Here is a 27159-nt window from a genome sequence, read left to right as displayed (position 1 = left end):
CAATGTTCGATCGTCGAAGTGGCTTGCCATATCGGGGGCTTTCATTCCTTGTTTGGACCTTGTCTGCTCGTCTATGACCCCCTCGCTGCTCATTTACTATCGGCTCTGATAGGTGAGTATGTAGGCTAGTATACTCGCTCAGAGCTGTGATTTGACAGAAATTCTGCAATTCAGCACAGTTCCAGCCGCTGCTCGCAGCGGATGCCTCACGATATTGATACGGCTTTGTTTCATAGCAGGGTTCCGTCCGGAATTCGCCTTCAAATCAAAAACACCGTGGTTCACCTCTCAGGCTCGAAAGTCGTCAAGGCCTCGATAGGGGCGCCTAATCGTGAAGAAGTTGGTAGGTTCAATCATGTGAACTTGTAGAAGCTTTATAAAAACGTTGATGGCATTAATTGTTTCAAGGGAAAAGAAGATTTCCACGCGGGTGGCCTGGTCTGTCCGACCAACACGAGGAAAGCGCAGATTGACATTCATGGAATGGAAGTGGTTCTTGTCGCAAGCAGCACGAAGTATGAACTCGTAGCATCAAGGCTGTGGCGTCGGCTGCACGGTGAGTCACATCTTTTCGTCTTGGAACACCTGCAGATGCACTAGTCCTTGTGATATATAAAACGAACGTTGACTCGCACAGAGGATCAAGCTACCCTGTCTCCGTAAAGCCACATCGGTATGTTAGACGTAAACGCTCTCTATCCACCATCGGGCGCCAGAAAGAGCCCTGAGTTCGCACCTCTGCTCGTTGTCTTCTTCCTATTGGTCCCGGTCCTCGGCGCACCACTGGCGGCTGTTTCCCCATTCACTCCCGCTATCGCGTACTTCCACCGTAGATCCGTACGACGTGCATGGAGCCTCCTCACGTTCTACGCCACCAACTTCATTGCCCACGCGTTCTCCGTTCCTTTGACGGTGGAGGTTGAAAGTCCGCATCAGCACCAGAGAATTTTCAGCCCCATTCCGTGGGCGGCATGCATCTCTATCTTCCTTCCATTCCACGGATTGGGCCGAGACATCTTGTTGATAGCACAGCAGTGGGATCTGGACAGCTTACGCACCGCAGCCGTTCACGGAGCTCTCGTTGTCGTCGCTCGCAACAAAAAGTGGAGGCCACAAGAAGACGAGGAGGATGAGGTTTTCGTCAAACTTCCGGAGGAATTTGATGGTTGCTCTCATCAGTAAGTCATATCTTCCTGAATGTTTTGCGAGGCCATTCATTCAGACCCACTGGTATTTTCGTAGAGCAAAAGACAACCCACCTGCTGAGTTCCAGTTGACCGAGGAACGCCATATTCTTGTACCAGAAAAAAAGCAGCACACAGTTCTCGGAGAGCTCAAACCTCCCGCCGGCTATTCCCTCGTCATTCCTACTGATCGGGCCATCATCGAACAGATCATGGACTCCGCGATCATCTCTACCAAGGGGATAAAAGTCCATAGTCCGCCAAACATACTCAAAATCCTGGCTGCAATCTTTCAGATCGTATCCGCCTCTCTTGTTCTTGCGTTTACGTTGGGCGACCAAGTTTCCCGCTTTGGCTATGCGGCCTATGGTCTGTCCGTGGTGCCCTACGCGTTGATGTCTGGCGCCAACGTGATATGTTGCGCCGTTGTTGGCGAGTACAACACCCGTCACGTTCTTCGGACGCCGATTCTCGAAGAGGCAGCGAAGCGTAAGCTTGCTATCTTCGACGGTGCCGTTGGGCGTTTAGGGGAGTCGGAGGACGTTAGAAAGTCGAAGGACGAAGCGCAGAACTCCCCCAAAGACTTTACGCCAGTGCACCTACGGCTAACGAAGTCGGAGGAGCAAGTTGTTCTCGCTGTGCGGAAAGGAGAAATAGTCAAGAATTTCTTCCTTATTCCGGAGAAAACCGACGCTACTACTTCGCAGGTAACCGCCGGCGTGATCCTGGAAGAAACCAACGGGGAGCATAAATCCACTTGCGCCTCGAGCATTGTGTTCGGGATCAGCCCCATCACTCATTGCGGACTCCAACAAACCACCAAACGTTTCCCGATCAATGCACTGATCCGTACGGTGGTTGTGTCGGTGTGTTTGGGGACCGCGATGTTTCTTCCCTACGCGATCATGTACGCGCTCACCCATTTTAAAAACGGACAGAGTACCATTGCGGAGCGCGTGCTGATGCTAGCGTGGCTCGTCGCGGATCAGATATCTGGCAGCAGCATTATTTTCTTCTGGTTCGTGTGGAAGACTTCCGAGTGGTCAGGACCAAAGTGGTTGACAAACAGCCTGTGGCGCAAGAAGGCCTTTGACTGGTCCATGCGATGGCTTCCTCCAGTTACGTTAACCGTTCTTACTCTACCGGCCATAGGTGGATTTATTATGGTAGGAAGGATGTTTTTGGAGGACGACGGCTCGACTCCCGCCGAATGATTCTAGCCCTGTGATTTTCTACATATGTATCAGCGTGACATATTATCTACGTCTCGAGCGATGCGTGTATATTCACGGACATTTCCTTCCGTACGAGTTTCCCTAAATATTGTATAAATCACAACTTTCCTTACGTGGAGCTTCATGAACGCTGCGAACTTCCTGATTATGTCTCTGGACGCTGTAGCCTGAGTGCAATGCCGGAGCGCGATCTGACTCGTTATATAAACCGTCCTGCAGACACGAGGCGTTCAGTTGCACCGCGTAAATGGAGTCGAGTGGCCAATGATAAAGTCATCTGCAAACTCGACGATGCCTACGCGGGTCTCGCATAGCCTGCGTAGGTCCCATAGGCATATTGCCAGCCCCCCATCTACAGGAGTCCTGTGTAGCGCTGCTGTCCTACAGGAGGACTCTGTAGCCCGGTAGTCACATAGACGTATTGGGCTCTGTAGGCACGCGTAGACACAGATGGATCCCGATTGCTGTCATTACATCACGCAGCCTAGATCTAGTTTCATGCTTGGTAATATCATGTTATTGCCAGACATACTGAGTCAAACTGGAAATATGAATCAAATTGTGTATATTTTCATTGCAATATGGTACATTGGGACTACGGTAATATCAGGACTACGGTACATCAGGATTACGGCTATGGAGCCTAATGGCGCTCATTCGGGGTGCTCGCAAAGTTGTTGTCGGCAAAGTCATCATCCTGTGGGACTGGTGGCAGCTCGTTCTTGAGCGAGGCCTGTAGTCTGTAGCCTAGGTAGTAAGATGATGGTGTCGAAAGGAGACTCAGACACTCACCTAACTGTCTGCAGTAGTCCGGCCTCATCGACACAGGGGGAGGTGCAGAGGAAAACACACGTAGCGCGCTCGAGAGCTAAAGGTGTGGGGAGCCCTTGGCATTAGCCAGAGTGGGATGCAGAGCAAGGGGAAGCAGCCAGGAGGGCAGGACACCTGCTGCGCAGTTCACTCACGAGCGGGCACAGCACACATTTAGACGCAAGCATGGGTTTATGCAGGTATGCTATGTCAATACAAACAAGACCACCGAGCTAGTGTGGCGCCGGTGATGAGAGACAAAATTGGCCTACCCAAGCAAGCGCACAGCCGGGAAAGGGAAGGAAACAGAAAGGAGGAGAGACAAAACACAAACAAGGGTGGGCAGGGCTGGATCGAAATCCTAGGATACGTGAGCGAGGAAGGAGGCATTGCAGATGCTGCGCGACGCAAGGACGATGTGGGAGGAGACGAAAGAGCGAGATGCCTGAAGCGAGGAAAATTGCTCGCTCAGACGCTGGGGCTGGCCTCTCCCGGCTGCGCGAGGGATCAGCTGGCCCAGAGCACTAACTCCCGATGCATGTCTATTTGAGCTGGTGAACGTTGCACCGAGTAGTTGGCCCATTAATGCAGCGAGTGGGGGGTGCTTCAAGTAGCACAGTTCATATACCGGACTTCGCAACTTGACAGGTTTTGTTCTCTACTCCACATCATAATATGATCTCTTTCAATTTGAAGACACACATTGCACTGCGCAAAGATAGATAAGCAGCCAAATCACGCGGGGGATTGTTCTGCCTATCTACCCATCACGTTGATGACTACAGAGGCTCGCAGAGGTACACCCGTCCTACAGATGTCTCGCATAGGATGGATCTCCTATGCAAGACAGCTATAGATGGCGTGTCCTACCCAAGGCTACCGTAGAACCGCCGTTCTACCAGGGGGAATGCAGCTTTGCAGATGCACAGATATCACACCTTCAGTGGTAAGTGAGATGAACGACTCCGGTGCTCAATACGGTGCATTTATAGATCCTGCATGACACCACTCCTTCAACGCACGCGTGACTCCGGAGATACATGCATGGAAGAAAGGCTCAATCCGGCACGCGCCCGAGTAGAACACAGTGGAAGTATGATATGGACCCCGTGGCCATGTCATAGTTTGGACACTGACATAGAGGCCTGCAGGAATAATTGGCGGCAAAACGTGTTGTGAACGCGTTCGCCAGACTCTGACTTCGGCGGCCACGCCACGCCGAGCTATGTGGCGGTACAGGAGGGGAGTTAGGTGTTCAGGAATTTCCCTTTCGCATTGCAGGTGACGTATTGAATGATCACTGAGACATCATCTATACTGCCGTAATTTTGGGACCCAGTGGCCAAAGGCTAGCCTGCAGTGGGTAGTGTTAGTCGTATGTCAATTTGAGCATATGCAGTCCAAGAAGACCTGGAAGATGACCTAGAGAACCTGGCGAATGACGGCCCCCATTGCAGCGCCTGCAGGAACGGCATGCATATTGGTGCCAATGGGACATGGGCCAAAATAGACTTTTATAGACATCTGATGCTGTAACCCTGCTCACACCTCGGAGGCCACTCGTATTGCTGCAACGGCGACGCGTCTGATTATCCTCAAGGGCAACGACACCGTGCGACCCGCAGTTCACTCAGCAGATACGTACGAGGATGTGGAAACCAATGTTAGGAGCCGCGGGAGGTTTCGATACACTCTGCATGTACCCACGCTGTGTGGTTCACCCGAGGAATTAGAAAACAAAAGACGCGTTTGATTGGCTTCAGAGCGACGCGCGCATGTGACACGCGCCTGCGAACCACGTGGCACTTATGGACGTGTACCACATCGGCGCTTACCATTGCAGCCATCCATCCATACAGGACACCATAACTCACTTCGCGCTCCATAATTCGTTTACAGAAGCCGTCTGAAGAGACACGGATAGAAGAAGCGAACACACATAATTGCTTGCTCTCCTTGGCTCAGCTGGGTCGGTCGTCGGCGACTGCGGACAGTGACCAGCGATCTGTCTGCAAGGCTGCTCAATTCAGGGACCTCTTGTGCCGCATCGTGAACACATGCGGCAAGGCTGGTTATATCTGATTTACTCAGGCCTTATAATATTTGGGAGCCATGCGTTGAGCCCTCCGGTTCAGGTCGAGCTGCGGTCCTCATGGCCCGTCTCCGACAGTCTTCTTGAGCTGTTGTATGTCGCCCTTTCGCTCTATCACACCTGTACCTGACGGTGTGGCAGAGAAACCATCTATATAGAAGAATCTGAGGCCTTCTTTCCTCTTCTCAACTCCTTGACGAATCCCGAAACCTTGCCTAACCCGCCGCCGCTCACACCCGAGGATGTTCACCGTCATGCGCTTGAGGCAATACTTGCAGATGGATACCTCTCTGTACCCGGCGTTCTTGCTGCGGTCGAAATGGATCTCGCGTTGCATGCGGCCACGCCGAAATTGGAGGCGTTCTATCAGTACTATGCCGACCGGCACGCTTCACGCTTAAATGAAACGCGGCAAGACTGCGAGTCGTGGGTGGATTGGTATGGTGAGGTTGTATGTGACGCAGAGACGCTGGCACAACTCGCTGGAGTAGAGACAATAGACCCACCTGATTTGGGGGATGTTGAACGGTATGTAACGCCCGCAAGCTGAGCCTGATACTGCTCAGTAACGGTTGTTTATTATATGTAGGACATACAGTCGACCAAAGCTTTTACCGTTTGATCATATTCAACCGCATCCTGACCGTACCCTCGACACACCCCCTCGAACGGCCGTTCTGTACGCTTCCTTGTCCTCGCGGAATTTTCGCGAACTGCATGAATATCTGTACGCTGCCTCAACTGTTGCATCTCCCCACGTAGAGTATGTGTTCAGGCCAATTCCGTCCGGGAATAGGGATCCTGCCGAGCGCGTGTATCTATCCGGCTATGGTGTCGCCTTAGACATGAAAAAGATGGACTATCTTGCATTGGATGATAGATGGCAAGGTATGCCGGATATACTGAACGATATTTGAATCTGACTTGCTAGCCTATAGGATCCGATAACGAGGCACAAGGTCAAGAAGACGGACAAACATCCTCATGGATTGATCCTATTATGACGCTTTTGCAGCAGTATCCCGAAGAAACGTCTCTAGATATTTCATCACCTCTGACAGAGACTGATATACAGAGTGCGTATTACCTTGCTAGATGGCTGTATCTCTCCGGCTGACCGAGGCCCGTACAGGCATCGGCCTGAAAGCCACTCAACTCATTCATGATTCCGACGAGCCGTTGTCAACTCTGATTCACCTCTCTCAGAACTTTCCTCGCCACGCTACTTCGCTCTCCAGGCGGGTCACAGTTTCTGAAGATGTTGAGGCCGAGGTTCAGAACAATCATGCTAAGGTCGCCCCCGGTGGCAACATGGCCTGGCTGAATGGTATGTTACTTCAGGAGAAAGACATGAATCCCTTTGGGTGGGTGTTCAGAATAAAACACGGTCGAAAGTAGGACTAATGCGGACTATAATAGACTGTTGAGGCTGTTGAGGAGGGAGCGTACGACTATGCTTTCGTTGACGTCGTTGGGCCTGTCGCCCGGACAGGCAGTCGAGCTACTCACACACGATGCCATCGTTCGTGCGCAAGGTCAGAGCAGCGTCCTGGATGGAATTTTCGATGCAAGCGATCGACCAGAAGAGGGAGAAGTTATTATTTGGATGAATGACTTCGAGAAAGACCCTAGGTGAGTGCGGCACGATGAGAACGTCTCAAATGCCTTCCTCATGTCACACGGCCGTAGGTATGCGCGATGGGGCAATTCTTTGCATATGGTACGTCCAGTCATTCATGTAGACAACATCGGTCTTAGAGTTTTGCGTGATGGCACATCAGCTTTTGCGGCCAATGTATCCGGGTCAGTTCCCAAATATCAGGGCGAATGTCTTCAACGTCGTCCTCGCCGTGGACCTCTCTCAGTCAAGTAGCATCCACTTCCTTGCCGTCACAGTATCGAATATCATCAACCGAAACTTCCCATTCCGATGGGGTCTCGCGCCCATTGTCGAGACCGAAGAAGGTGTGTATTTTACTATTTCCCACTGGCCGTGACATTCATCTCTGTTACAGGTGCGCAAATGGCGCGCCTGGTCTCCTACCTCATCGAACACTTTGGAAACGTGCAGGCGATGGAGTTCCTGCGATTTGTGAGTCCCACGCTAGAAATGGGATAGCGCCGAATTTTAACGCGATCTTCGCGTAGATCTCACAAGCTGACAAGCCAATCGAGGCTTTGGCACCTACGGTCGATTGGGCCCTAGTCCGCTCTACATTCAGCGCACTCATGGCCCAGAGCGAGATTCCTGAAGGTCTCGCGACAGATCTCGATAAAATCCTCGCTGGTGCTGTGGATGCGCCGACAATCAATACCGACAAAGCTCGTGCCTACGCTCAGAGACTCGGTGTCACGTTGTCCTCAGCTCCGCACGGACATGTGTTCGTCAATGGCAAGCATTTCGATCTAGATGACGTAAGCCGCCCTGTCTGTAATCACGAATGGAGTAGTCTCACAGTGGCATCTCTCGTGTCTAGGCCTTCCTGAGGGCAATGCAAATCGAATTTGGTGGGCAAATGGCATTCCTCCAAGAAAAGGTATCTCGTGTCGCCCGTGGCTGTGCTCGTTCGTAATAATCTTTTGCTATACCTGTGACAGATCGCGACAGGAAAGCTCACAGATGAGGAGCTGCCGAACATATCGACGTACTTCTACGATCAGCCCACATCAGCCAAGAGGCGCAATGCCTACATTTACCCGTCTGGCAAGACGGACGACCTGCAAATATTCAGTCTGCTTGACCTCGTAGGCAAAAATGGTTTCCCTAGACAGTCTGAGTCCTTCGTGTATCCTCGTGAGTACCAATGGTGGTTCGCTGCCCTTGACATCTTAAGTGATTCTACGGAATTTCAGCGGAGTCCGAGCGCGTGTCCCTCACCACTTACATCGTGGCTGATTTCGACACCAAAGAAGGCATATCGCTGGTCAAAGAAGTGCTCACTGCTGTTGTATGTCGCTACAGTTTAAAGCGAAAGAATTGTACTCATTATCACGGACACAGACCAGCTCGTACCCATCAAGGGTCTCGTTTATCCACAATCCTGCTAATTTGACCAAAGCGCCATCCACGGTGGAAACTGCTTCCTCGTCCCTTCTGGCACAACTCATTTGCCAAGGCATTCTGCATCACGTTCCGCCTTCCCGTCTCGTGGAGACTTTGGGACTTGAAGATGCTAGTGCAGACGAGCAAAGCTCCCAGGTAGTGCTCCCGGCCGCTGGTAGCCTCGATGATATTCTTCATGAGGGAACGTTGAGCAACAAGGAGTATGATGATTATGTTCGCAGTAGTCGTTTGATCGTTCGCGACCTCAAGCTGGAGCCAGGGGAACAAGCGCTAATCGTGAATGGTCGTGTGAGTACTATATAAGAAGCGGTATTTTGATCAGTGCCCTGAACGCAGGAACATGTAGGTGGTTGGGCCCTTTGAACCTGAAGAATTTGTGGCCGAGGACCTCGGCGCTCTAGCGACCTACGAAATGAGGACGCGCGTGCAGCCCGTTATAGATGCTCTTGAGAGCATTTACGAAGGGCTGAACGATCTCGATCGGTATGCCTAAACAATAATCGTTCATGAAGGTGGCTCATGAGAACATTCAGGGCATCGTATACTGATATTGTCACGTTGGCATCGTCCATAGTCTCATCCATTCAGCTCCCCGACGCTAGCGGGGTTGGATTGTTCAATGCGCCTGAAAAGCCTCGCCAGCGCAGATACCAGCTCCTTGATGGAGAATACACGTATGTGTACCGCTTTACTTTGGGGCGATCCCAGCCTAATGGTACTCTAGTGCACACATCTTCGGTGACAATACCACTGCGATGTACCATTTTGGCATCGTCCTTGATCCGCTCAGCGAGGCTGCTCAGAAATGGTCCAGTCTCATCCAAGTACGTGTTGGATCAAGTATCTCGCCGAAAATCGACTGATCAGACGCAGTGGCTCCTGCATATCCCTGGGGTTTATACCGAACTTCACATCAACCCGGCTGTGTATGGCGAGGTAAGAATTAAAAAGGATGTCGGCGTGCGCCCCTCAATGATTTGTGTAGTTGCCTCTCAAACGGTTCTACCGATACAACCTGCTGCCACGACCGACCTTCCATGAGAACGGGTGAGCATTGGTTGATATCCTATGCTGCTCCATTGACATTTCTTCAGAGAGGAGGTCCACGCGAAAACCAAATTTATAGGACTACCTGTTGAGCCAATATACACCTTGGCCATGGATGTGCCACAATCTTGGCTTGCTCGGCCCCGGGAAGCCCTTCATGATCTGGACAATATACTGCTCGGTGCATTGTCGGCACACGAACGCGATCGAGGTGTTCACGCTGTCTTCGACCTCGATTATCTGGTGATTGAGGGCCACGCACGTGAACCCCTCACGCATGTCCCTCCGCGGGGTGTACAGCTTCAGCTTGTAACTCATGCCGGCACTGCGATCGCAGATACTCAGGTCGTCGCGAACCTGGGGTACCTCCAGTTTCGCACTAAGCCAGGCGTATTCCACTTGGAGATCCGTCCCGGGAGTGGGCGCGAGATATTTGAAATGGAAAGTGTCGGTAATGAGGGCTGGGATAGCTCGCCCGTTGACGAAGTTGGGAATGAGATCACTTTGACGAGCTTCGAGGGGCTCACGTTGTACCCCCGACTGAGAAGACGCCCTGGAATGGACCGAGCGGACGTTCTCGCCGATGCTGTGGAGGGGAGCTCGGCGCCCAAGGGGCTATTAACTGAGTTGACGTCGCGGTGCGTCGGGAGATACTTCATTCCTTCCTGGCTAATTGTTGTCGCCACAGGTTGTCTTCCATATTCGCAGGCCACAAGAACACTGATTTAGCGTCATCCGGTAGCGGGCAAGCAGATATCAATATTTTTACCGTTGCGTCGGGTCTGCTATACGAGGTAAATCATACTTGAGATGCTTGTATTCAATTGGCCTGACGGACTGTGACAACAGCGCTTCGCTTCAATTATGATCCTGAGTGTCCTTCGGAATACCAATACTCAAAGTACCGTCAAGTTCTGGTTCATTGAGAATTTCCTCTCTCCCTCGTTCCTGGTTGGTGCACCAATCTCTTGGATCAAACACTCATGTTCATCGTATGGACGCCCAGGAATTCATCCCGCATTTCGCCAAAGAATATGGTTTCCAGTACGAACTAGTGACATATAAATGGCCGTCTTGGCTACGAGCACAGAAAGAAAAGCAGCGCATCATATGGGCATACAAAATTCTTTTCCTTGACGTCCTTTTCCCTATGGATTTGAAGAAGGTCATCTTCGTCGATGCTGACCAAATTGTCCGCACGGACCTCAAGGAGTTGGTTGATCTCGACCTGCATGGTGCTCCGTATGGGTACACTCCGATGGGCGACGATAACGTTGAGATGGAAGGTTTCCGGTTTTGGAAAACTGGATATTGGAAGGAATTCTTGCATGGCATGGCATACCATATCAGGTATGTTTGGAGAGCACAGTTCCATCTATGTGGCCTGAAGCTTCGTCCGTAAAGTGCCCTCTACGTTGTAGATTTGGTTCGTTTCCGACAGGCACGTATTCATAACATCATCGCGGGGTAACTACTCACCTTTGCATAGATTGCAGCAGGAGTAGGTCTAGAACACGTCGTGGCCTTTGTGACAAGCCTGAGACAAATACATGCTTAGGACAAACTTCGCGGTCACTATCAACAACTGTCAGCAGACCCTAATTCGTTGGCTAACCTCGATCAGGGTGAGTGTTTGAACCTCTGCTATGAAGCACTGGGCTTAGTCTATTCAACAGATCTGCCAAATAACCTCCAGCGAGAAGTGCCCATCGTCAGTGCATGAGAATGATGAGTAGTGACTTTGTACTAACACACGAACAGTTCTCTCTGCCTGAAGATTGGTTATGGGTGTGTATTAATTCCTCATTAGATCTTGCAACGTAGACTGACCGTGCTCTGTAGTGTGAAACTTGGTGTCAGTGTTGTAAAATTTGACCGTACTTTGTCTTGACTTCTGTCGTTGAACAGGTAGCAAGGATCGGCTGCACCGGGCGAAGACCATCGACTTGTGCCAAAATCCGCTTACGGTATGTCTCCTAGCGCACAGCTGAACAGTCTGTTGACAAAAGAGGCATATTGCAGAAAGAACCTAAACTTGCTAGAGCGCGGCAAATCCCTGAATGGGAGGAGTATGATGGAGAAATTGCGAATTTTGCACGGCGTCTTGCAGAGGATGGGAGGATGCGCTCGGAGATTGTTGCAGCCGACGTCAATGTTCTGGCTGATGTGGGTGCCGCACGCGTGGCGCCAGGATCCCCTATCGAAACACAGGAACATTCCAGGGACGAATTATAATTCCATAGTCAGAAATTGCAGCCTAACTTATACTAATCGCGTTCATTCTTTGGAGCATACCGTCCGAGATGTGCTAAACCAATCAATTGAAGCTAACTGGTCCTCGTCCTCGTTGCTGAACTTTGTAGACGCCTAAGATAACACGTGTTAGTCTGTGAAAGGAGGTTGGCGTGCCGTTCTGAGTCGGTGACGCTGTGTTCGTGGAGCTCCTGCAGGAGTGTCGGTTGGCAGGTCTTAGGGCACTTTGAGCCATGTCATTTCGTTCGCCATCGAGCGGCTCCCACCGGTGTCGATGTTGCCTGCGGTGAGTTCATCTGCTGCGCGAGGAGCATGGCGTTTGTATCATTGCTGATGTTCGGACTTTCTCAGGTTGAGCTTATTCAAGGTCGCTTTAGCTATGAATCTGCAAGTCCATTCGTGAAGTCATGTCACTTCTTGTGTGCCTTGAGCCACGACGGACGCAATACAGCCACAGGTGCCTGTGGCGTGCTCTGATCCTCCCTGTTCTCCCAGAATATGACCAGCCTCCGCCACAAGCCCCATTACATGGAAATGTAGAGGTTCCTGAAGCAACATGTAATTATGCGGACAGCGCCATGGCCACATCGGTATGCTTTGTGGGTCAATTTATGGTCAAAAGGCGCACAGCGGGCACGAAAGCATCAAAAGCTTTGAAGAAATGTGGAGTTTGTTCATGCTGACTGAGTGTGCGAATACCTGGCGTACTCACTGGATACACAGCCCGTTTGTTAGCATTGTTGTGAGCCCAACTCCATTTCAGCGTGCGTAATGCATTTTTCTGTCAGCGCTCTTTTACGCCACTCCCACAGACTGCCGAAACGTCGCACCATCTCAGGCGACACAGGGATGGAACTGTGCAAGTATGCAGATAGCCCTCGTCCGTGTGGTGTATAAATACCTCTATGGCACGTCGCAGGTAGTCCCATTGCCCTACACTGACTCGAACACAAGCCGTCAATATGACGGCCATGGCAGATACCTCCCGGTGCTTCGTTCTTCCTGATCTAGTTTCTTATTGCCAGTTCCCCCTCCGTTGCAATCCACACGGCGACGCCACGCAGACTTCTACCGGCTGGCTAACTGACAACTTTCCGGAATTGTCATCTGAGCAGCTCGCTGCGGTGCATGCAGTCAAGGTGGATTTGCTCTCAGCATACGGCTACCCGGATTGTGACACGGAACACCTGCGCGTGGCTGGTGACTTCCTTGCTATCTTATTCCTCCTCGATGATCTCACCGACACAATGAAGGAGGGAGGGACAGAGCAGCTGGCGAACACTATCATGGATGTATTTAGGTCTGAGGGGAAATTGAATAAGCAAGAGGACGAGCAGAGAGTGCGCGAGATAGCGAAGGAGTGAGTGGATACCGAATACACTCTGCGCAGTTCGTCATCACTAATATTCCTCCAGCTTTTGGACGCGGTTTATTCGCGATGCCAAGCCTTGTGTCCAAACGCGCTTCAGAGATAAGGTAGCGCTTTTCTTTAAAGCCGTCCGCCAGGAGGCTCAGGACCGCGAGCGCGGTGTACTTCCAGATCTTGAGTCATACATCATCGTGAGTTCACTGACACACCATGACACGCTGACGTTGATCTTCTCTTGCGTCTGGATCAAAGATGAGAAGGGACACGAGCGCGTGCAGACCTTCCTTTGACCTGATCGAATACACTATGGGGATCGAACTACCCCGTTATGTCGTCGACGACCCTATTGTCCGTGCTCTCAACCAATCTGCGAATGACCTGGTGGCGTCAGTGTTATAATTTACGGCGGTGAGCATGACAGCTGATGGTGTTTTTCTAGGTGGAGTAATGTAAATCGCCCTTTCAACACGTTCTGTGTCACGACGGTCAGATAGTCTGACATCTACTACTTTCAGGATATCTACTCCTTCAACAATGAGCAAGCACATGGCATTTACAATGTAGGTCCTTACTTGAATTGCTATCCTCCTGCTCTGTTTCGTTCGCTTCGCTCATCCGGAAACCGATAGATAATCGTGATCCTTATGAAATCACAAGGCCTAGAGATGCAAGACGCGATTGACCATGTCGGCGACCTCTTCAAGCAGACTATTGACGGTTTCATGGAAAATACGCAGCTTCTCCCGTCTTGGGGCGCGGCCGTTGATGCCGACGTCCGAGTCTACGTTCAGGGATTGCAGGACTGGATCGTCGGTAACCTGCATTGGAGCTTTGCTAGCGAACGCTATTTCGGAAAGCGAGGCGCTGAGATAAAGGCCACGCGTGTCGTGGAACTGCTGCCGAAGAAATCAGTTTCATAGTGCTGTGGACTTGACGCCCGAGTAGATGCCCACAATATGCTCGAATGGTACTGTGTATAGCCAATACTCCTGACTCAATCCTTCCTTTCCCCTAACTGCAAATTACTCAATAAATGCGCTGCTTCCCCCATACGTGATCTTTCCCTCGTCAAAGGTACCCGCTTGTTGAGCCCAGATGGGCCACCGCTCAAACGGGCCACCTCGGAGGGAGAAGCACACAGCGTCGCGCACTTTTCTCAGACTGAAGTGGGCAAGGGCCGTTGCAAAATTTGAAGAAACATGCAACAGGATGGCGCGTTTCAAATGATAAGGCCTGACTGAGCTACGGTAATGTCTGATGCGTAGTGCGCCAAGACGGTCTAAGGTAGGCTCAAGGCAATGCTCCCAGGCTGAGAGCCATCACTCCATTCCACCTAATTTGGCCTTGGAAAAGCCTACCTATGTATGCATGACATCAGCGCCTTGACTCACATGACTGAGGGCACTGACGCATAATGGCTCGTTGATTACACACGGCACCATCAAATATTATTGCAGCAGGAAACGAAAGCCTCTGTGCGAGGCAGAAAAGCAATGCAGCGAGCGCGCTTCGCGACACTGGCCCACTGCTCCGCACTGCGACTTACGCCGGAGTTAGCCAGCCGAAACATCTACTTGGATGGCCGCCTTCGCACGAAGCATCTACTATTGCGCAACATTCGGTCTCACAAGGAATGGAGACCCCTGCCTCGCTTTCACGTACGCGTGCATGTTCGTTAGCTCAGAGCCTCCATTCACCCATGTATGCTAATAATGGGAACAAGTTTACACCCAGAGCGCCGCGTTCTAGGTGGCATGAGCGAGAGTATCGAATGGGGACCGATAAGTGCTACTTGAGGAGTTGCTGCATCTAGACAGATGTCTTGAACGATACAATCTGGACTGAACGTACGCACCTCGGCTTATAATGCAAGACAAGCGACATGAGCGAGCCGAATTGCTACGTCATTTTAGCAGCTGCGCGCATGAAAGCAGTGTAGCGAGAGCTTTTCATTACATCGGATATTTACAGGGTCCCTTGCCTTATCACGATGGACGACTTTGCCATCACGGAAGCTGTAGTGGACGGAGAGAATATAAGCCAGGGCATTAAACGCACTGCGAAGTTTGACAATACCGTCGAGTGATCATCATGGCCTTCCTACGCAGGTACGCTTTCCACCCTGATTCCGACTATCATGTAAACTTGATGTCTCGTATCGTACCTATGGTGTGTAGCGCCTTCATGCTTGCCGCCGCTACCTTGGTCACCCCTCTTGTCTCTGCCTCTGGGATGACGGTCAACCTTACCACACCAACCGTGTGGACGCGCGGCACGAACGTCAACGAGACCTGGTCGTCGGTTGTGGGGCCCTATAATTCCGGACTGTTTAGCCTGCTTCTCGTCAATACCAATGATACGGGAGTGACCCTGTATACGCTCGCTACGAATGTCCCCGCCTACTACGATATAATACATTTCACAGTGCCGACAGATGTGCCCGTTTCGTAAGATAATCCAAGCTCGACACTGTGGCTGGACAGGAGCTGACGAGTTTCATGCTTTAGGTCCAATTACACGTTGCAAGCAGTGAACCTCACGTACGTGTAGTCTTCTTAACCTGAAACGTCCTCTAACGCGGTGTGCATATGCAGGAACTATGAGGACATATACGACCAGAGCGGCACGTTCTCTATAGATTGAGTGCATCAGCATAGTAGCCGTGTGGGCGCCGTTCGGGGAACAGTATGCGCACCGTATGCTACCAAGTCCTTATAGAACCTGTTTGCGTTGTCGTTCTGTATTTATGGTCCGTTTTATACTCTCATAGAGTGCCATTACACAATGAGTAAACCACCTGTTAATCGCGTGAAGCAGACGAGGCGCGTACCGTAACGAGATAATCAACATTGCACATACGTCAGATGACACTGTGCGACAAGGGCAAGCCGACGTGCTCTAACTGCTGGTGAACCTTGACTGTGGCGTAGCCTAAGATACGAGACCGGGTATGTAGGACCATCGTGGCGTCCCTTTCATGCCTAATCGTCAAATTGCACAGGAAGAGTTCATCGCTTCGACGGCCTGCGATTAGTCTCCTGAGAGCAGAACGTAATACGCTTTCTTCAACATAAACAGGAGGCTGCCATGTGATCGGAGTCATGAACCCGTTCAAAACACGGTTGGCAGCTGCGCAGGTGTGCGAAGCATTGCAGCCAGCCATGTTCTCTGAAGCGGTCTGATATCCCGCTCATCCTAATCATGGTACGTCGGAGGTCGCCTGCTGCCGTCCTTCTATGCGAGCGCTAACGTTCTTCTCTTCGATGCGGTCTCATAGGAATTATGACCGCCCTTTGCCATTCCCGCAAGGCAACTATCTGCCTAAGATGTCAGAGTGGATGAAGATAAAAGCAGAGTATAAACGAAGCTTGGGGCTCACAAAGCACTGTCTGCACCTCCCGTCATGGCCTTCATTCGAAGGTACACATACCGTCTCACTCCGCAGCAGCAACGCTAACCTTCATTTGTGCATCATCGGCAGTGCTCTCGTACTTGCCGCGCTCGTAGCTAGCCCCTCTGTGTGTGGGCTTAGGTTACAGACACCCACTGGAGTCTATCCCGGCGCGGTCGTTGACGAGACTTGGGTGTCTGAGCCTTCCGATCCTGCGACCTTCTCTCTCTGGATTGTTAACCCGGACGTGCACATTGGGTTAGCGCTCGTCGCATCCGTCAATACCTCTGAGGGGCATGTTTACTTCACCGTTCCTGATCTGCCGCCTTCGTGAGATCATTAGCATATATCTCCCTGGAGCTTGCATGACTGAACTTTGACCGGTCCATCAGGCTTGACTACTTTTTACAAGCGGTGAATGTCACGTACGTTTGCGGATAGCGAATCTCGTGACTGAACACATGCTGATAATTGGGTGGGATACTCAGGGACAACAACTCGGTGTACGCAACAACCGCGCTCTTCATTGCGTGAGCAATCGACGACCTGGCTGACGGGCAACGGCTGCTTCCAATGCATTTCCAACACTGTGTCTGGCTAGGTAGTTGAATGCAGTCGGAGTAGTACAGAGCCGAGCTCGTAGCAACACAGATAGTCTCTCACCCGTTTCGCAGCATGTATCAATCTTGGTAGTGAGAGATATTGATGCGTATCGTTGGTGCGAGGAGCTAAACTTAAAGTCTTATACCTTGATGATTGCGAGATACACGCTCTGGAGGTCTATGTTGTAAAAAGACAGCATAATACGGTGCATCTATGCCGGCATTGAGATTATCTTCCCCAGCCGAGACGAAGACATCAGGGGGAGTGTACCTGCGCCAATTGACGAATTGGGTTCCATGTGTTCAAGAACTTGAGATATTGGAAAGTGTGTGCCATTGTATTCGGCATTGCTCGTAGTACCCCGCAGACTCGCGAGCCTCTCTGTATGTTCCTCCCGCATTTGGCAAAGCACAGCCAAATGCGATCCCATATTTTTGTCGATCGTTCTCGCTTCAGTGTCAGGCAAACTTCAACATGTTGTTGACGCTGAAATTCGCGACACGCTTCTGGTTCCGTTGGGTCGAAGTGGTCAGAGATTGAGATTTAGTCAGAAGTAGCACGTTCATGTTATGGGTCCGTATGTGCGACGCTAGCGCCCGGGCCACTCCCACGCCTGCGAGGCAGGTGTAATACTTATGGTCAGGCGTCCATGGTAGCCGCTGAATTCTGGAAAGCCAAAAACACAGCTGCATTGACATTAATACACTCTACACTAGATGGTACAATATTTTTCTATAGTATGAGTGCTCTCCGTGCCTCGTAATGCATTCTCCTACTCACAAGTAAGAACCGTCCACGTCTTACCCTGCACTAACACTGCCAATGCATATCACATCGCCTGTGCAGTGAGTACCTCGTAGTACGCTGTGTACTCCTCCGGCGTCATAAGCGCCTCGTGCTCGTCCGTAATCTGCGACAGCGCAACCGACGCGCCGTTTACTACACAAAGGATAATACTTAGTCTCGGCACACGACGGTGCGTTGAATTGCTGCAAGCAGCAAACATGACGCACCAAGAACTGTAGGCTCGTCCACAAGTGGAGGCCCCTCACTCGCGTCTTCCGTAGCTGGCTGTGCGAATCCGTTCACCCCAATACCAGCGTCGACCCGGTTCGTCGCCGCGGTAGCTGCATCCACGTCTATTCGTGGCGTCTTCGGCATTGCCTTACCACCGTCGACGTCTTCTTGCGACCGTGATCGCTTGCGATACTCATTCAGCGAGTCTAGATACTCGATCGAGGGTTTCACGTCCTCCTCCTCGTCATCAAAGTCGCTGCCTCCCTTCGGCATGCCCGGGGTCTGGCCTGCGAATGGAACAGCCAGCGAGGCATAGTACTTGTCGTAATCTCAACCGCCCTATAGTGAGCTTATGTGCTATGGTAACTGGGGAGAACTCACAATCTGCCTCCTGCTCCATCACGATCGGCTTCACGTCCTCTCCGTTTATCTGCAACGACGTCGGTGGTGGCCCAGGCGCCCCCAGGCCCCTGAGTATCGCATCGTTTGAACTGGGTAGGCGGTTCGCGTCTGCGCCTGCCCTCGCGCCTTCCTCCGTACGCATGTTCTCCCTGATCCCAAGGGCCGTCAGGTCCCCCGAGATCGTACTCTTCAGATGCCACGCCGGCAGGAGGTTCTGCTGGCGCTTCGCCGCCGCTTCACGATCTCGTTCTGCCCTCTGCGTCGCTTCGTCTTTGTCGACGGACAGCACGACACCGAACGCGTCTTCTTGCTTCATGTCACCAGATGAGCCTGCTATCTTCAGGCCACCATTTTGTGCGGCCGCTTTGGCCTTCTCGACGTCGATGATGTGAGTCTTAATCCACATTGCCACGTCAAAGCTGTGTGAACGGCGTGAGCGATCGACTGACGACGAGATAAGGCAGTGCAAAAACGTACGCGGGAAGTACCATGTCTTCCGTCCGCCGCAAACCCTCGAGTATGAAGCGCATTTGTCGGTTGAATCGCTGCATGCGGTCCTGATTTCCGCGAATACTTTCTGCATCCTCGTTGTCGATCACTTCAGCCCGACAGACGTCGCAGACAAACGCCCCGGTTGACATGTCAAACAGCTTATCTGCATCAAGTGGCAAAAACTGTTTTTTGCATTGAGGACATATCCAGCCCTTGTTATCAAGTTCCTATCAGATACACCAGTCAGTTATACCCTGGGTATGAGGGTCGACGAGGCATAGCCTCACATTGCGCAGAGAAGAGTCGATAATCCGTCGCATCTCGGCCATGCGCCACTTGACAACATTGCAGAAATGCTGGTAGTCGATATAGTAATACTGTCGCCCGACAGAGCGCTGCGCGCCCTCCTTGAGCTCGTTCTGGCGATAGCTACAGGGCCCCATCATATCTCGCAGTCGTGCAAGACATCATCACATAAACTCACACCCTGACCAGCCGATGATTTTCCAAAACTGCCATTATCTTGTTCAACTCCTTCAGCTGCAGCCCCATGCGTCCCGCTAAGTCGTCGTCCTTCAGACTGTCATACAGCATGAAGCACGAGACCGTGTGGGGTCGACGACGCCGGGGGCGATCACGCTACTGCTTTAGCGCAGGTTCGCACAGCGACTCTACTTACAACACTTACACCGGATGGCGGGCCAGCTGGTCCATTACAACGGTGTATTTCGGCTCGTAAAACGAGCGAGAGACTTGCTGCACAAGCAGATGGAGCGTGTCTTGCTCATCCTTGGTGAGGGTAGTCATTTCCACAAAGTAGCGGAAGGTGGGTTCTGGTAAAGACAAAGAGCGAGAGGTGGGCGTGCAACGCTCTGCTCGACGTCAGAGACGCTGTCAGGGATATGGAAACTCCAGGATGCGAAAGACGGATGTTCGACACAAGCTAGATGATGGTTGCGGGAAGAGGCGCAGCGGTGGCCATGTGCTGCAGGCGACAGATTCTAGTTTGTAAGCGCTTATATATATATCGGCTATGCCCGAAGCGAAAAATATAAGGATATCCATCTATGCATATATGCATACTAATAAATACAACGTCGCTATTCTACAAATCCAGTGCCAGCCTCCGCCAAATCCATGTCCTCTAATCGTCTCTATCCTGGCCTGATGTACCTTAAATGTTCCCATCAAGAATAGGACTCCACATACCATCCTCCTCCAGCTCAAACGCATTGCACCGCATCAGCGTCAGCCACCGCGCGCGCTCCTCGTCTTTCCGCGAAGCAGCGCCCTCGCCATCCTTCCCGTCGAGCGCACCGAACCCCGCGCGTGAACTCATGCCCACTCGCTTGCCCAACAACATGCCCACGCCCACGCCGATCCCCCCCAACGGCATAGTGGACAGATCCGGCACGTTCTCCCGGGAGAAGAGTGTCGGCAGCAGAGGCGGGAGCGTGGATGGTGACGCGGCGTAGGTGTAGATCCGGATGCGCTGAGCGGAGGACAATGTTGGCGCGAGGAATGACAGGGTGTGCAGCTGCAGCTCCGTGGGCAGGCGTTGAAAGGGGAATGCAGGCTCCGGGGGGGACAGTACGTATGGTGCCGCAATGGCCGAGAGCAGGCTGTCCATCGGGATCGGGGACCGCGACGGCACGAGCGCCATGCACGCTGACACCCCGGTCCCCGTACCATCGTTCCTCGGCCTGAGCAACACCGCCCGCGCGTACTGCAGGAGACTCAGCGCCTCGCGCCCCGTCGCTCGTTTCAGGTGCATATTACGCGTCAGGAGTCGATCGAGTTCTTTCTGCTTGTCCGCCCACATCATCGTGCCTGTCCCGTCGTCGTCGCTCCCAGTGGTTTCGCTGGAAGCGTCCGCGTCCACTATGCCATTCGCGTACATCTCTAGCTTTGTGAGCGTGAAGTTGTGTCGCTGCAGCGCACGCACAATGCCCCGCCCACCGCGGATTCCCAAGCGGTTCCCGTTGACCCTGAGTGTGCTCAAACGACAGCGCGATGAGGAGAGGTACTCAATAATGTGCGGGGCAGAATGGTAGGTAAGACCCATGACCGAAAGCTGGATCTCGCGCAAGAACAGAGCGTCGAGCACGGGGAAGAATTGAGCGGCAAAAGTATCACCGAGTGCTTGATTAGTTGTCAGGGAAAGCGTCTCCAGCCGGGAGGTATTCAAAGCCTCCACAAATGCCGCTACGACCTCCGGTTCGCCGGCGAAAGCATTCTGTACAACATCAGCTTACTGTCGTATTGCAACGATGACAAATAACTCACGTTCTGGAGAAAGAGCTCCTTCAGCGTCATATTGTCCTTCAAGTACTCGCTTATTGCAAGCAGTCCGCGATCGCCAATTCCGTTTGAGTTGAGGCTTATCTCCGCAACGGGATACCCCCGGCCCTGGGGAGAGTGCAAGAAGCGAAATAATGTCTCACAGCCATCATCACCGAGTTCGTTGTGTCCGAGAATGAGCTTGGTGACGAGCTGCCGCGACCGTATCTGCGTGATGACCTCACGCGCACCTGTACAGGAACCCTTGAGTACAGAGCCGAAGGTGACATGAGACAGGTTGTAGCACACCATTTACCGAGGACAAGCCCGCATCAAGGCTCTCGATGTGGCTCCTGGACGAGAGCGGGACCTTGGCTGCCGACATGCGCCTCATAGTCGCGGCACCAGAGGTGGAAAAGACACAGGGATCCATTATGCAAGAGAAGACCCAGCGGAAGATGTGGTGAAGACGGTTAAATAGTCAATAGATAAGTGGGTATATGGGGGAAGCGGTAAGCCAGGCAGCAGGTTGGTGGTGGTTCATATAAGAGCCCCGAGCGCAGCGCCATGCGTGACAACTCCGACACTCAGGTTCCCGACAGCATGACGTCGGTCCACTAGTAGGACTCTTGTTCCCGAAAAGCTGATGCAAAGTAGTCTTACACTTCGAGTGTACAACGCGCGGGTCTCGTCAAATGTACCGCTCGGAGGGGGAAAGGGTCCAGGTCTCAACGATTGGCGCTCTTGATGTCGGCGGCATCGTCAACGAGAACCTTGCCCAAGCCATTCTTGTTTCGTGGTAATGTTTCCGATACCCCATTGCCGCGCATGGACACTACAGGACTCAGCATAGTGGCGTTTTTGTGGACCGCCAACTCCAGAGGAACCCTACCCCTGTCTGGCCCTTCGTACATCAGGAAAAATGTACAAACCTACATAGGTCTAGGTAGCCTCTGTAGGACCGCGAGGCACAGAGTCTTCCTACCGATTATATAGCACTTTGTAGTAATCCGGAATCTCGTGTCGACCTATATAGTCCCGGAGTGCGCGAGGACGGGAGTAACTGTAGTCCCGTAGTGCGCGAGGACGGTAGCATTGGAGGCTGTGGTAGGAGCTGACCCCCTCCACCATACCCCAAATATAGTCATATTGATCGCTTGAGGAAATGCTCAAATGCATAGCTCTAGGTCTGAAATTCCACCGATAACAATCTCATTGCAAGCTTTTGGAGACTAAAAGTACAATATGTGCTCCACATACAAAGACTACAAGTTAGCGCTACTCTATGCAGTTCACAAAATGCGCAGGCTGCGGCTGTCACGAGTTGAAAACGGCTAGGCGCCGTACCAACTCGTGACAGCAGCGTGTGGTTCCCTCCGCCGCGGCGCACAGTTCTCCCTAGGTACAAGGCAAATATGAGTGAAATGCAATGTGCGACTGCGACAAAATTTGCACTTACTGGTGCCTCGCACTAAGCACGCACCCCACTGCACAGTGACATAGATACTCTAAGTGGTGGCCGATTGAATACAGCAATCCACGGCTTACCTCCTGACACTGGTGTTCCGAGTCCGTAGCATGTCGCTTGATGGTGGTGGACTTGGGGAAAGGAACAAGGAGGCATCCGAGCCGTAGGAAGCCCTTTATTGCCCGCGCTGTCGACCACATGCCTGTATTCTCGATTATTGGCTAAATTACATATCCACAAACCATGCACATGCTATTGGAGCTTCCTCCTGTATGATACCATCGATTGGAATACTCGATAAGAAGACTATGGCTACAGGACCTATTGATGACTATGTAGAGAGTTATTTCTCGTGAGTACTATGTAGAAAAGGGTGTTCCTGAGACAAAATCACACTTCGCAGGTGCAGTACCATAACGAGTAATGCCATCAATGGGTACATGTGTATTCATGCGCGTAGGAATGCGATTGCTACTGATGCCTATGGAGGTCTACATAGGGCGCGTGATCTACCAAGAACGACATAGATCGGGTATTTCTACGAGCTGAGAATGCCATTTGCAGATGTAGAAGACATCGGCGTGACAAATTCATGGGAACAAGCTGTGCTGGTGCCGTCAAAACGAACCGTTCCGGGGAAGTAGTAGCCCGCGTTGCAAACGCTCGGGGTGGTTCATAAACATGAAATTACTCAAGTACACCCCGAGCTAAGCTAATCCGTTTCTGACCAGGTGCGCCACATTTACGAAGGTGTTTGGAGCTCTCGACTTCGTAGTACGCGTCAAGTAGCACTTCGGCAAAGTGGTTGGTCAGTGTACATAAAGAGCATTTATTAATTGAGCCGTGTGACCATCAACAATTTCCTGCTATACTCAACTCACAGGGAAAATGCGCATGAGATGGACCAGCGACTGGGCCCATGGTTGTGAAGTCCTGCCGACTCTAGGAGCCAACGTTAAGACATAGTGAGTCTTCACACTCTTTAGGCAATGCGACACCCAATACGTGAGACATCCCGCCACCACCAGATAGCTCTGCAGTATTGCTGTTCGTTTGCTTGGTATGTTTAGAAACTGAGAGAGATATGGTGAACGGTCGTGACTTTGCTCACGAGATGTGTGAGCGAAAGCAGCAGTTTGCAGGCATCCCAGATCTCATATACATTAAGTCCTCTGAGTCCCGGTTGCTCGTCGGAAGAAAGTGAGGAGAAGGTCGAGCTGCCATTTGGTCTGCGAAGGGACACGATGTTCAGTGGATATAGGAGAATTGTCAAATGGCGCAGCCAGTGCAGACGACCTGGCGTGTCCTTTAACATGTACTTGCAGAACTTGGTCGAGGTAATCGTATCCTGCACGTTAATCTCTGACGAGGCGCGTCGCTTTGCAAGGATGTGAAAGCTCCTACAGACAGCTGACTTTCTGCGAGCATCATTGGGGGCAGATGAAGGATATGAGAATGTACATTATGTCGGTCCTTGGATGTCCGTGTCATCAGCAATTAACATTGAAAAGCCGATCTGAGGCGACCTTACCTATGTCAGTTACTTTTGAAGGTCGGTGGATAAAGCTGAGATCGCACTGTGGCCCAATGGAACGTCTTACTGATGCAGGCAGGAGTAGCAAATGCACCTATCGGGCCGCCGCGTAGGGACCGTGAAGATCGGACGACTCCATGCAGTATGGGCTTGGGAACTCACCGCATCATTCCGACATACTCAACCAATATGGACACACAGGCTCAACAATACATACGAATCATGTCTAGGGCTTATAAGCCTACAACGATGACTTGTGCTAACTAGAATACACGACGGTAGAGTGACAGCGGCGAGAGTACTAGCCGCTCATTCGACATCGCCACAGCGCTCATCTAGCAATCTAAGATCTGTTTTCCTTGGTTTCCTAACTCCTATCCAGTACATCTACTCCTGTTGACTGCGCTTTATCAGGCATCCGGAAAGCTCTCAGAGCGACACACCCTGAGCTATAGTCTTTGAACGGACTGTGAGTATGCAAGAAAATCCAAATTCTGCTTGCTGGTCGTCTATGAAAACTCCACCCTCGAACCTAGCGTCGGGACTTCTAATGGAAAAGAGCAGACGAGGACGAGGGTTTCAGGGACGATCATCAGAAGCATCTACATCCGTCTGATACGATACAACGTGTACTTCTCAGTCGGCGTTGTTTGTGTGCACTGTATACTTGGGCTCGTGATAGATTTAAAGCGACTCAGGAGCAGCGTTCCTGACATTCTGTGAGCTCATCTATTTATCCTTAGCTTCGATGCCTTCTTAGAAAAATAAATATAGCAGAACAATAACTGTGGCACCGTGGCAGCCGGCGATGGACCACATCCGCAGCACTTTGGCCCCACTACTCTATTGTCCGCCCCGGGTACCGCTTCGCCGTACCTGATTCTGCCTTCGCTCACGTATAAAATCCGCATCTCTAGACCACCTCGAGTCCATAACGCCCACTTGTTCCACCCTATCTCTTTCTCGCCCAAACGCACTCTCGAGCATCAGCCATGCGCGTCTGGTTGCATTTTGTCCCAACAACACCCACGGCGGACCCTCCTCAGTATACTTGGTACAGTCACATATACGCCTATGATTCATATGACGCCATTGCGCTGAATCCGACCAAACGACTTGGGTATTAATCGCCAGCCTGCTCTCCGCGCCATCGCGTATCACATAGCGTGGTGTCAGCCTTGTGGCCGCATGCGTTATGGCAACCGAGTGGGAGCACAACAACGCCACATTGTGACACACAGGCGTAGCCTGTGGAGCCCTCTCCACCCCGCTCAAGCAGAATAGTGACCCGCATCGGTGTGTGCTAGCGGTGAGTGTACCCGCGGCTCGTTCAGATTGTGATTTCTCAACGGGTGCTGCAGGGACACCGCTACCGGTCGAATTCGGTGGACGATGGTCGTTCATAGAATAGCGGGCAGCATGGCGTCGTATGTGTCCCGGCCTGGCTTCGCCTGTTTTCCCTGTCAGCATCCACCAATGCAATGGGCGAGCATCCTCACATGCGACACGGGGCCTCCGCCAAGGCCGCCATGCCCTATCTACCTGATCAGCCCGCGGATGGCTTGCCACTGGGAACTGATACACCGAAGCGACTGCAGAGCGCGCTTTAAGCCTCTATCGACCTCTCCCTCACCCGTCCCTAGATGTTCTGGACTGGCCTACACCGACACGAACGGGATGCATCCCAGCCCCGCAATGCTTGCTCCAATCCGAGAGTATTGCCGAAGTCTTACTCGACTTCAGCGGTCGGATGCACTGTGGGAATCGCTCACCGACTTCTACATCACGCGCGTTTCCATTACGTGTATGTTGATATCTCTCCGGAGCTCCCCAATATCCATCGGGAAACGGAGGCGTCGGCATCCGGAGTTCGTGCTACCATTCATCTACACAGGCTAGATAGACCTTCTCGGAGCTTCGTCTGGGGAGCTCATTGTCATGGACATACGCAATTGGTGCATGTCCAGGGCGATGCGCTCCTGAGCGGCTGCTACCTCATGATGAGATCTCGATTGGTGTGACCATGCACTTGACCCTCGCAGAGCTTCTGGCGTCTCACTCAATAACTCGCATGTCAACGAGATTTGGAGATCGGCGCATATATGCGCGTTCGTAAATAACTACATTTATACCTCTTTCTATGTTGAATTCTAACTAGCCTCCGCTTTGCCCCTCTGTATTCCTCGATCACTTTCTGCTTGATACCTTGCAACGTCATGCCAGGTGGCCCATGCACCATCACGCTGAACTATGGCCGTGGCAGCACTGCCCACTACCCTGCAGCGCGGACATCTTTACTACGCCAGCACCTCTGGGCGACGAGACTAGCGACGCGCGCTCCGCGGGCAGAGATCCGCAGTGACATCCCGCGGCAGTGAGGGCGCGCGAGAAGACCAGTCTCGCGGACCTACGTGACGAAATCATGGATGCAGCCCCGTGAGCATGAGACACCGGTACTGCGTACTGTCGATCTCGGAGCGCGGCGGGCGGAGGCGCTGCGAGCGCACGGGCGGGCAGTGCAGCACTTGGAAGAGCGCACGCAGAGGACCGTACAGGCCGCTGTGCCGGGACAGGAGGAGGAGCGGGTGGACTGAGGGCGCCGGGTGCGCGGGCGGGGACGATGGCATGCGCGTGCGACGAATGGGAAGCTCTCACGTATCGTCCCGCGAGGGGCTTTTAAACTACGGATGGGGGTGTCATCGAGGCACGGCAATATTCACGCGGCCGGGGGCGCTATGATCCCGGAGCACCGACGACTCTGTGCTCTGAACGAAGGGCGCGCACGTTGCTCATGTCCCGGAAGCGTGAGTCGCTGCGCAGAAGGACGCGTCTAGGAAGCGCGTTACGCCACTTGTACGTAGTGCGTTATGTGCGTACCGCGGATACTGCGGGATCCGATCGACGATCGCGACCGTCCT

The 27159-nt window shown here is 52.2% G+C and overlaps 7 protein-coding genes across 7 annotated transcripts; 4 read left to right on the top strand and 3 right to left on the bottom strand.

The window, feature by feature from the left end:
- Nucleotides 1-483: 483 nt before the first annotated feature.
- Nucleotides 484-3779, top strand: POSPLADRAFT_1147064 (hypothetical protein; the record flags this gene model as incomplete). Its single annotated transcript, XM_024486019.1, has 7 exons — nucleotides 484-556; nucleotides 592-673; nucleotides 717-1178; nucleotides 1243-1891; nucleotides 3030-3157; nucleotides 3226-3293; nucleotides 3430-3779. 7 exons carry the CDS (start codon nucleotides 484-486, stop codon nucleotides 3777-3779), a joined length of 1812 nt encoding a protein of 603 aa, XP_024338069.1.
- A 490-nt stretch (nucleotides 3780-4269) lies between these two features.
- On the top strand, nucleotides 4270-11721 carry POSPLADRAFT_1066509 (glycosyltransferase family 24 protein; the record flags this gene model as incomplete). Its single annotated transcript, XM_024482083.1, has 29 exons — nucleotides 4270-4306; nucleotides 5321-5414; nucleotides 5463-5849; nucleotides 5911-6209; nucleotides 6454-6685; nucleotides 6741-6915; nucleotides 7103-7286; nucleotides 7337-7413; nucleotides 7470-7736; nucleotides 7799-7858; nucleotides 7920-8115; nucleotides 8175-8269; nucleotides 8323-8673; nucleotides 8732-8868; nucleotides 8919-9059; nucleotides 9110-9209; nucleotides 9259-9321; nucleotides 9371-9432; nucleotides 9480-10070; nucleotides 10121-10226; nucleotides 10282-10383; nucleotides 10439-10782; nucleotides 10837-10873; nucleotides 10922-10933; nucleotides 10991-11057; nucleotides 11109-11143; nucleotides 11194-11224; nucleotides 11341-11399; nucleotides 11455-11721. 29 exons carry the CDS (start codon nucleotides 4270-4272, stop codon nucleotides 11665-11667), a joined length of 4554 nt encoding a protein of 1517 aa, XP_024338068.1. The 3' UTR covers nucleotides 11668-11721.
- A 935-nt stretch (nucleotides 11722-12656) lies between these two features.
- POSPLADRAFT_1145701 (hypothetical protein) lies at nucleotides 12657-13974 on the top strand (the record flags this gene model as incomplete). The annotated part of the gene is made up of 6 exons (XM_024485825.1): nucleotides 12657-13045; nucleotides 13101-13245; nucleotides 13307-13440; nucleotides 13494-13503; nucleotides 13570-13614; nucleotides 13684-13974. 6 exons carry the CDS (start codon nucleotides 12657-12659, stop codon nucleotides 13972-13974), a joined length of 1014 nt encoding a protein of 337 aa, XP_024338067.1.
- Nucleotides 13975-15220: 1246 nt separating this feature from the next.
- On the top strand, nucleotides 15221-16779 carry POSPLADRAFT_1145708 (hypothetical protein; the record flags this gene model as incomplete). The annotated part of the gene is made up of 4 exons (XM_024485826.1): nucleotides 15221-15501; nucleotides 15562-15594; nucleotides 16332-16474; nucleotides 16562-16779. 4 exons carry the CDS (start codon nucleotides 15221-15223, stop codon nucleotides 16777-16779), a joined length of 675 nt encoding a protein of 224 aa, XP_024338066.1.
- A 937-nt stretch (nucleotides 16780-17716) lies between these two features.
- POSPLADRAFT_1170972 (hypothetical protein) lies at nucleotides 17717-19906 on the bottom strand. The gene is made up of 7 exons (XM_024488113.1): nucleotides 19648-19906; nucleotides 19444-19539; nucleotides 19247-19388; nucleotides 18945-19186; nucleotides 18447-18886; nucleotides 18062-18394; nucleotides 17717-17987 (listed from the first exon to the last, which is right to left on the bottom strand). The coding sequence occupies exons 1-7, from the start codon at nucleotides 19764-19766 to the stop codon at nucleotides 17878-17880; spliced, it is 1482 nt and encodes a 493-aa protein (XP_024338065.1). The 5' UTR covers nucleotides 19767-19906; the 3' UTR covers nucleotides 17717-17877.
- An 84-nt stretch (nucleotides 19907-19990) lies between these two features.
- Nucleotides 19991-21746, bottom strand: POSPLADRAFT_1182419 (hypothetical protein). The gene is made up of 3 exons (XM_024488918.1): nucleotides 21549-21746; nucleotides 21246-21490; nucleotides 19991-21195 (listed from the first exon to the last, which is right to left on the bottom strand). Exons 1-3 carry the CDS (start codon nucleotides 21670-21672, stop codon nucleotides 20134-20136), a joined length of 1431 nt encoding a protein of 476 aa, XP_024338064.1. The 5' UTR covers nucleotides 21673-21746; the 3' UTR covers nucleotides 19991-20133.
- Nucleotides 21747-26565: 4819 nt separating this feature from the next.
- On the bottom strand, nucleotides 26566-26868 carry POSPLADRAFT_1058189 (hypothetical protein; the record flags this gene model as incomplete). Its single annotated transcript, XM_024481008.1, has 2 exons — nucleotides 26566-26648; nucleotides 26706-26868. 2 exons carry the CDS (start codon nucleotides 26866-26868, stop codon nucleotides 26566-26568), a joined length of 246 nt encoding a protein of 81 aa, XP_024338063.1.
- Between the last annotated feature and the right edge of the window lie 291 nt (nucleotides 26869-27159).

This window comes from Postia placenta (genome assembly GCF_002117355.1).
Source record: "Postia placenta MAD-698-R-SB12 unplaced genomic scaffold POSPLAscaffold_9, whole genome shotgun sequence".
Taxonomy (NCBI): domain Eukaryota; kingdom Fungi; phylum Basidiomycota; class Agaricomycetes; order Polyporales; family Adustoporiaceae; genus Rhodonia; species Rhodonia placenta.
The sequence above is the reverse complement of the archived record's forward strand: the minus strand, read 5'-3'. Positions and strand labels throughout refer to the sequence as shown.

Bases quoted from the DNA above. Each gene is read 5' to 3' on its own strand.
- POSPLADRAFT_1170972 (XM_024488113.1), bottom strand. From the start codon at position 19,766: ATGACTACCCTCACCAAGGATGAGCAAGACACGCTCCATCTGCTTGTG. The intron at 19,540-19,647 runs GTAAGTGTTGTA...GCTGTATGACAG, and splicing joins CAGCTGGCCCGCCATCCGGT to TCTGAAGGACGACGACTTAG. The intron at 19,389-19,443 runs GTGAGTTTATGT...GGGGCCCTGTAG, and splicing joins AATCATCGGCTGGTCAGGGT to CTATCGCCAGAACGAGCTCA.
- POSPLADRAFT_1182419 (XM_024488918.1), bottom strand. From the start codon at position 21,672: ATGGATCCCTGTGTCTTTTCCACCTCTGGTGCCGCGACTATGAGGCGC. The intron at 21,491-21,548 runs GTGTGCTACAAC...GTTCCTGTACAG, and splicing joins GGGCTTGTCCTCGGTAAATG to GTGCGCGTGAGGTCATCACG. The intron at 21,196-21,245 runs GTGAGTTATTTG...GATGTTGTACAG, and splicing joins AGGAGCTCTTTCTCCAGAAC to AATGCTTTCGCCGGCGAACC.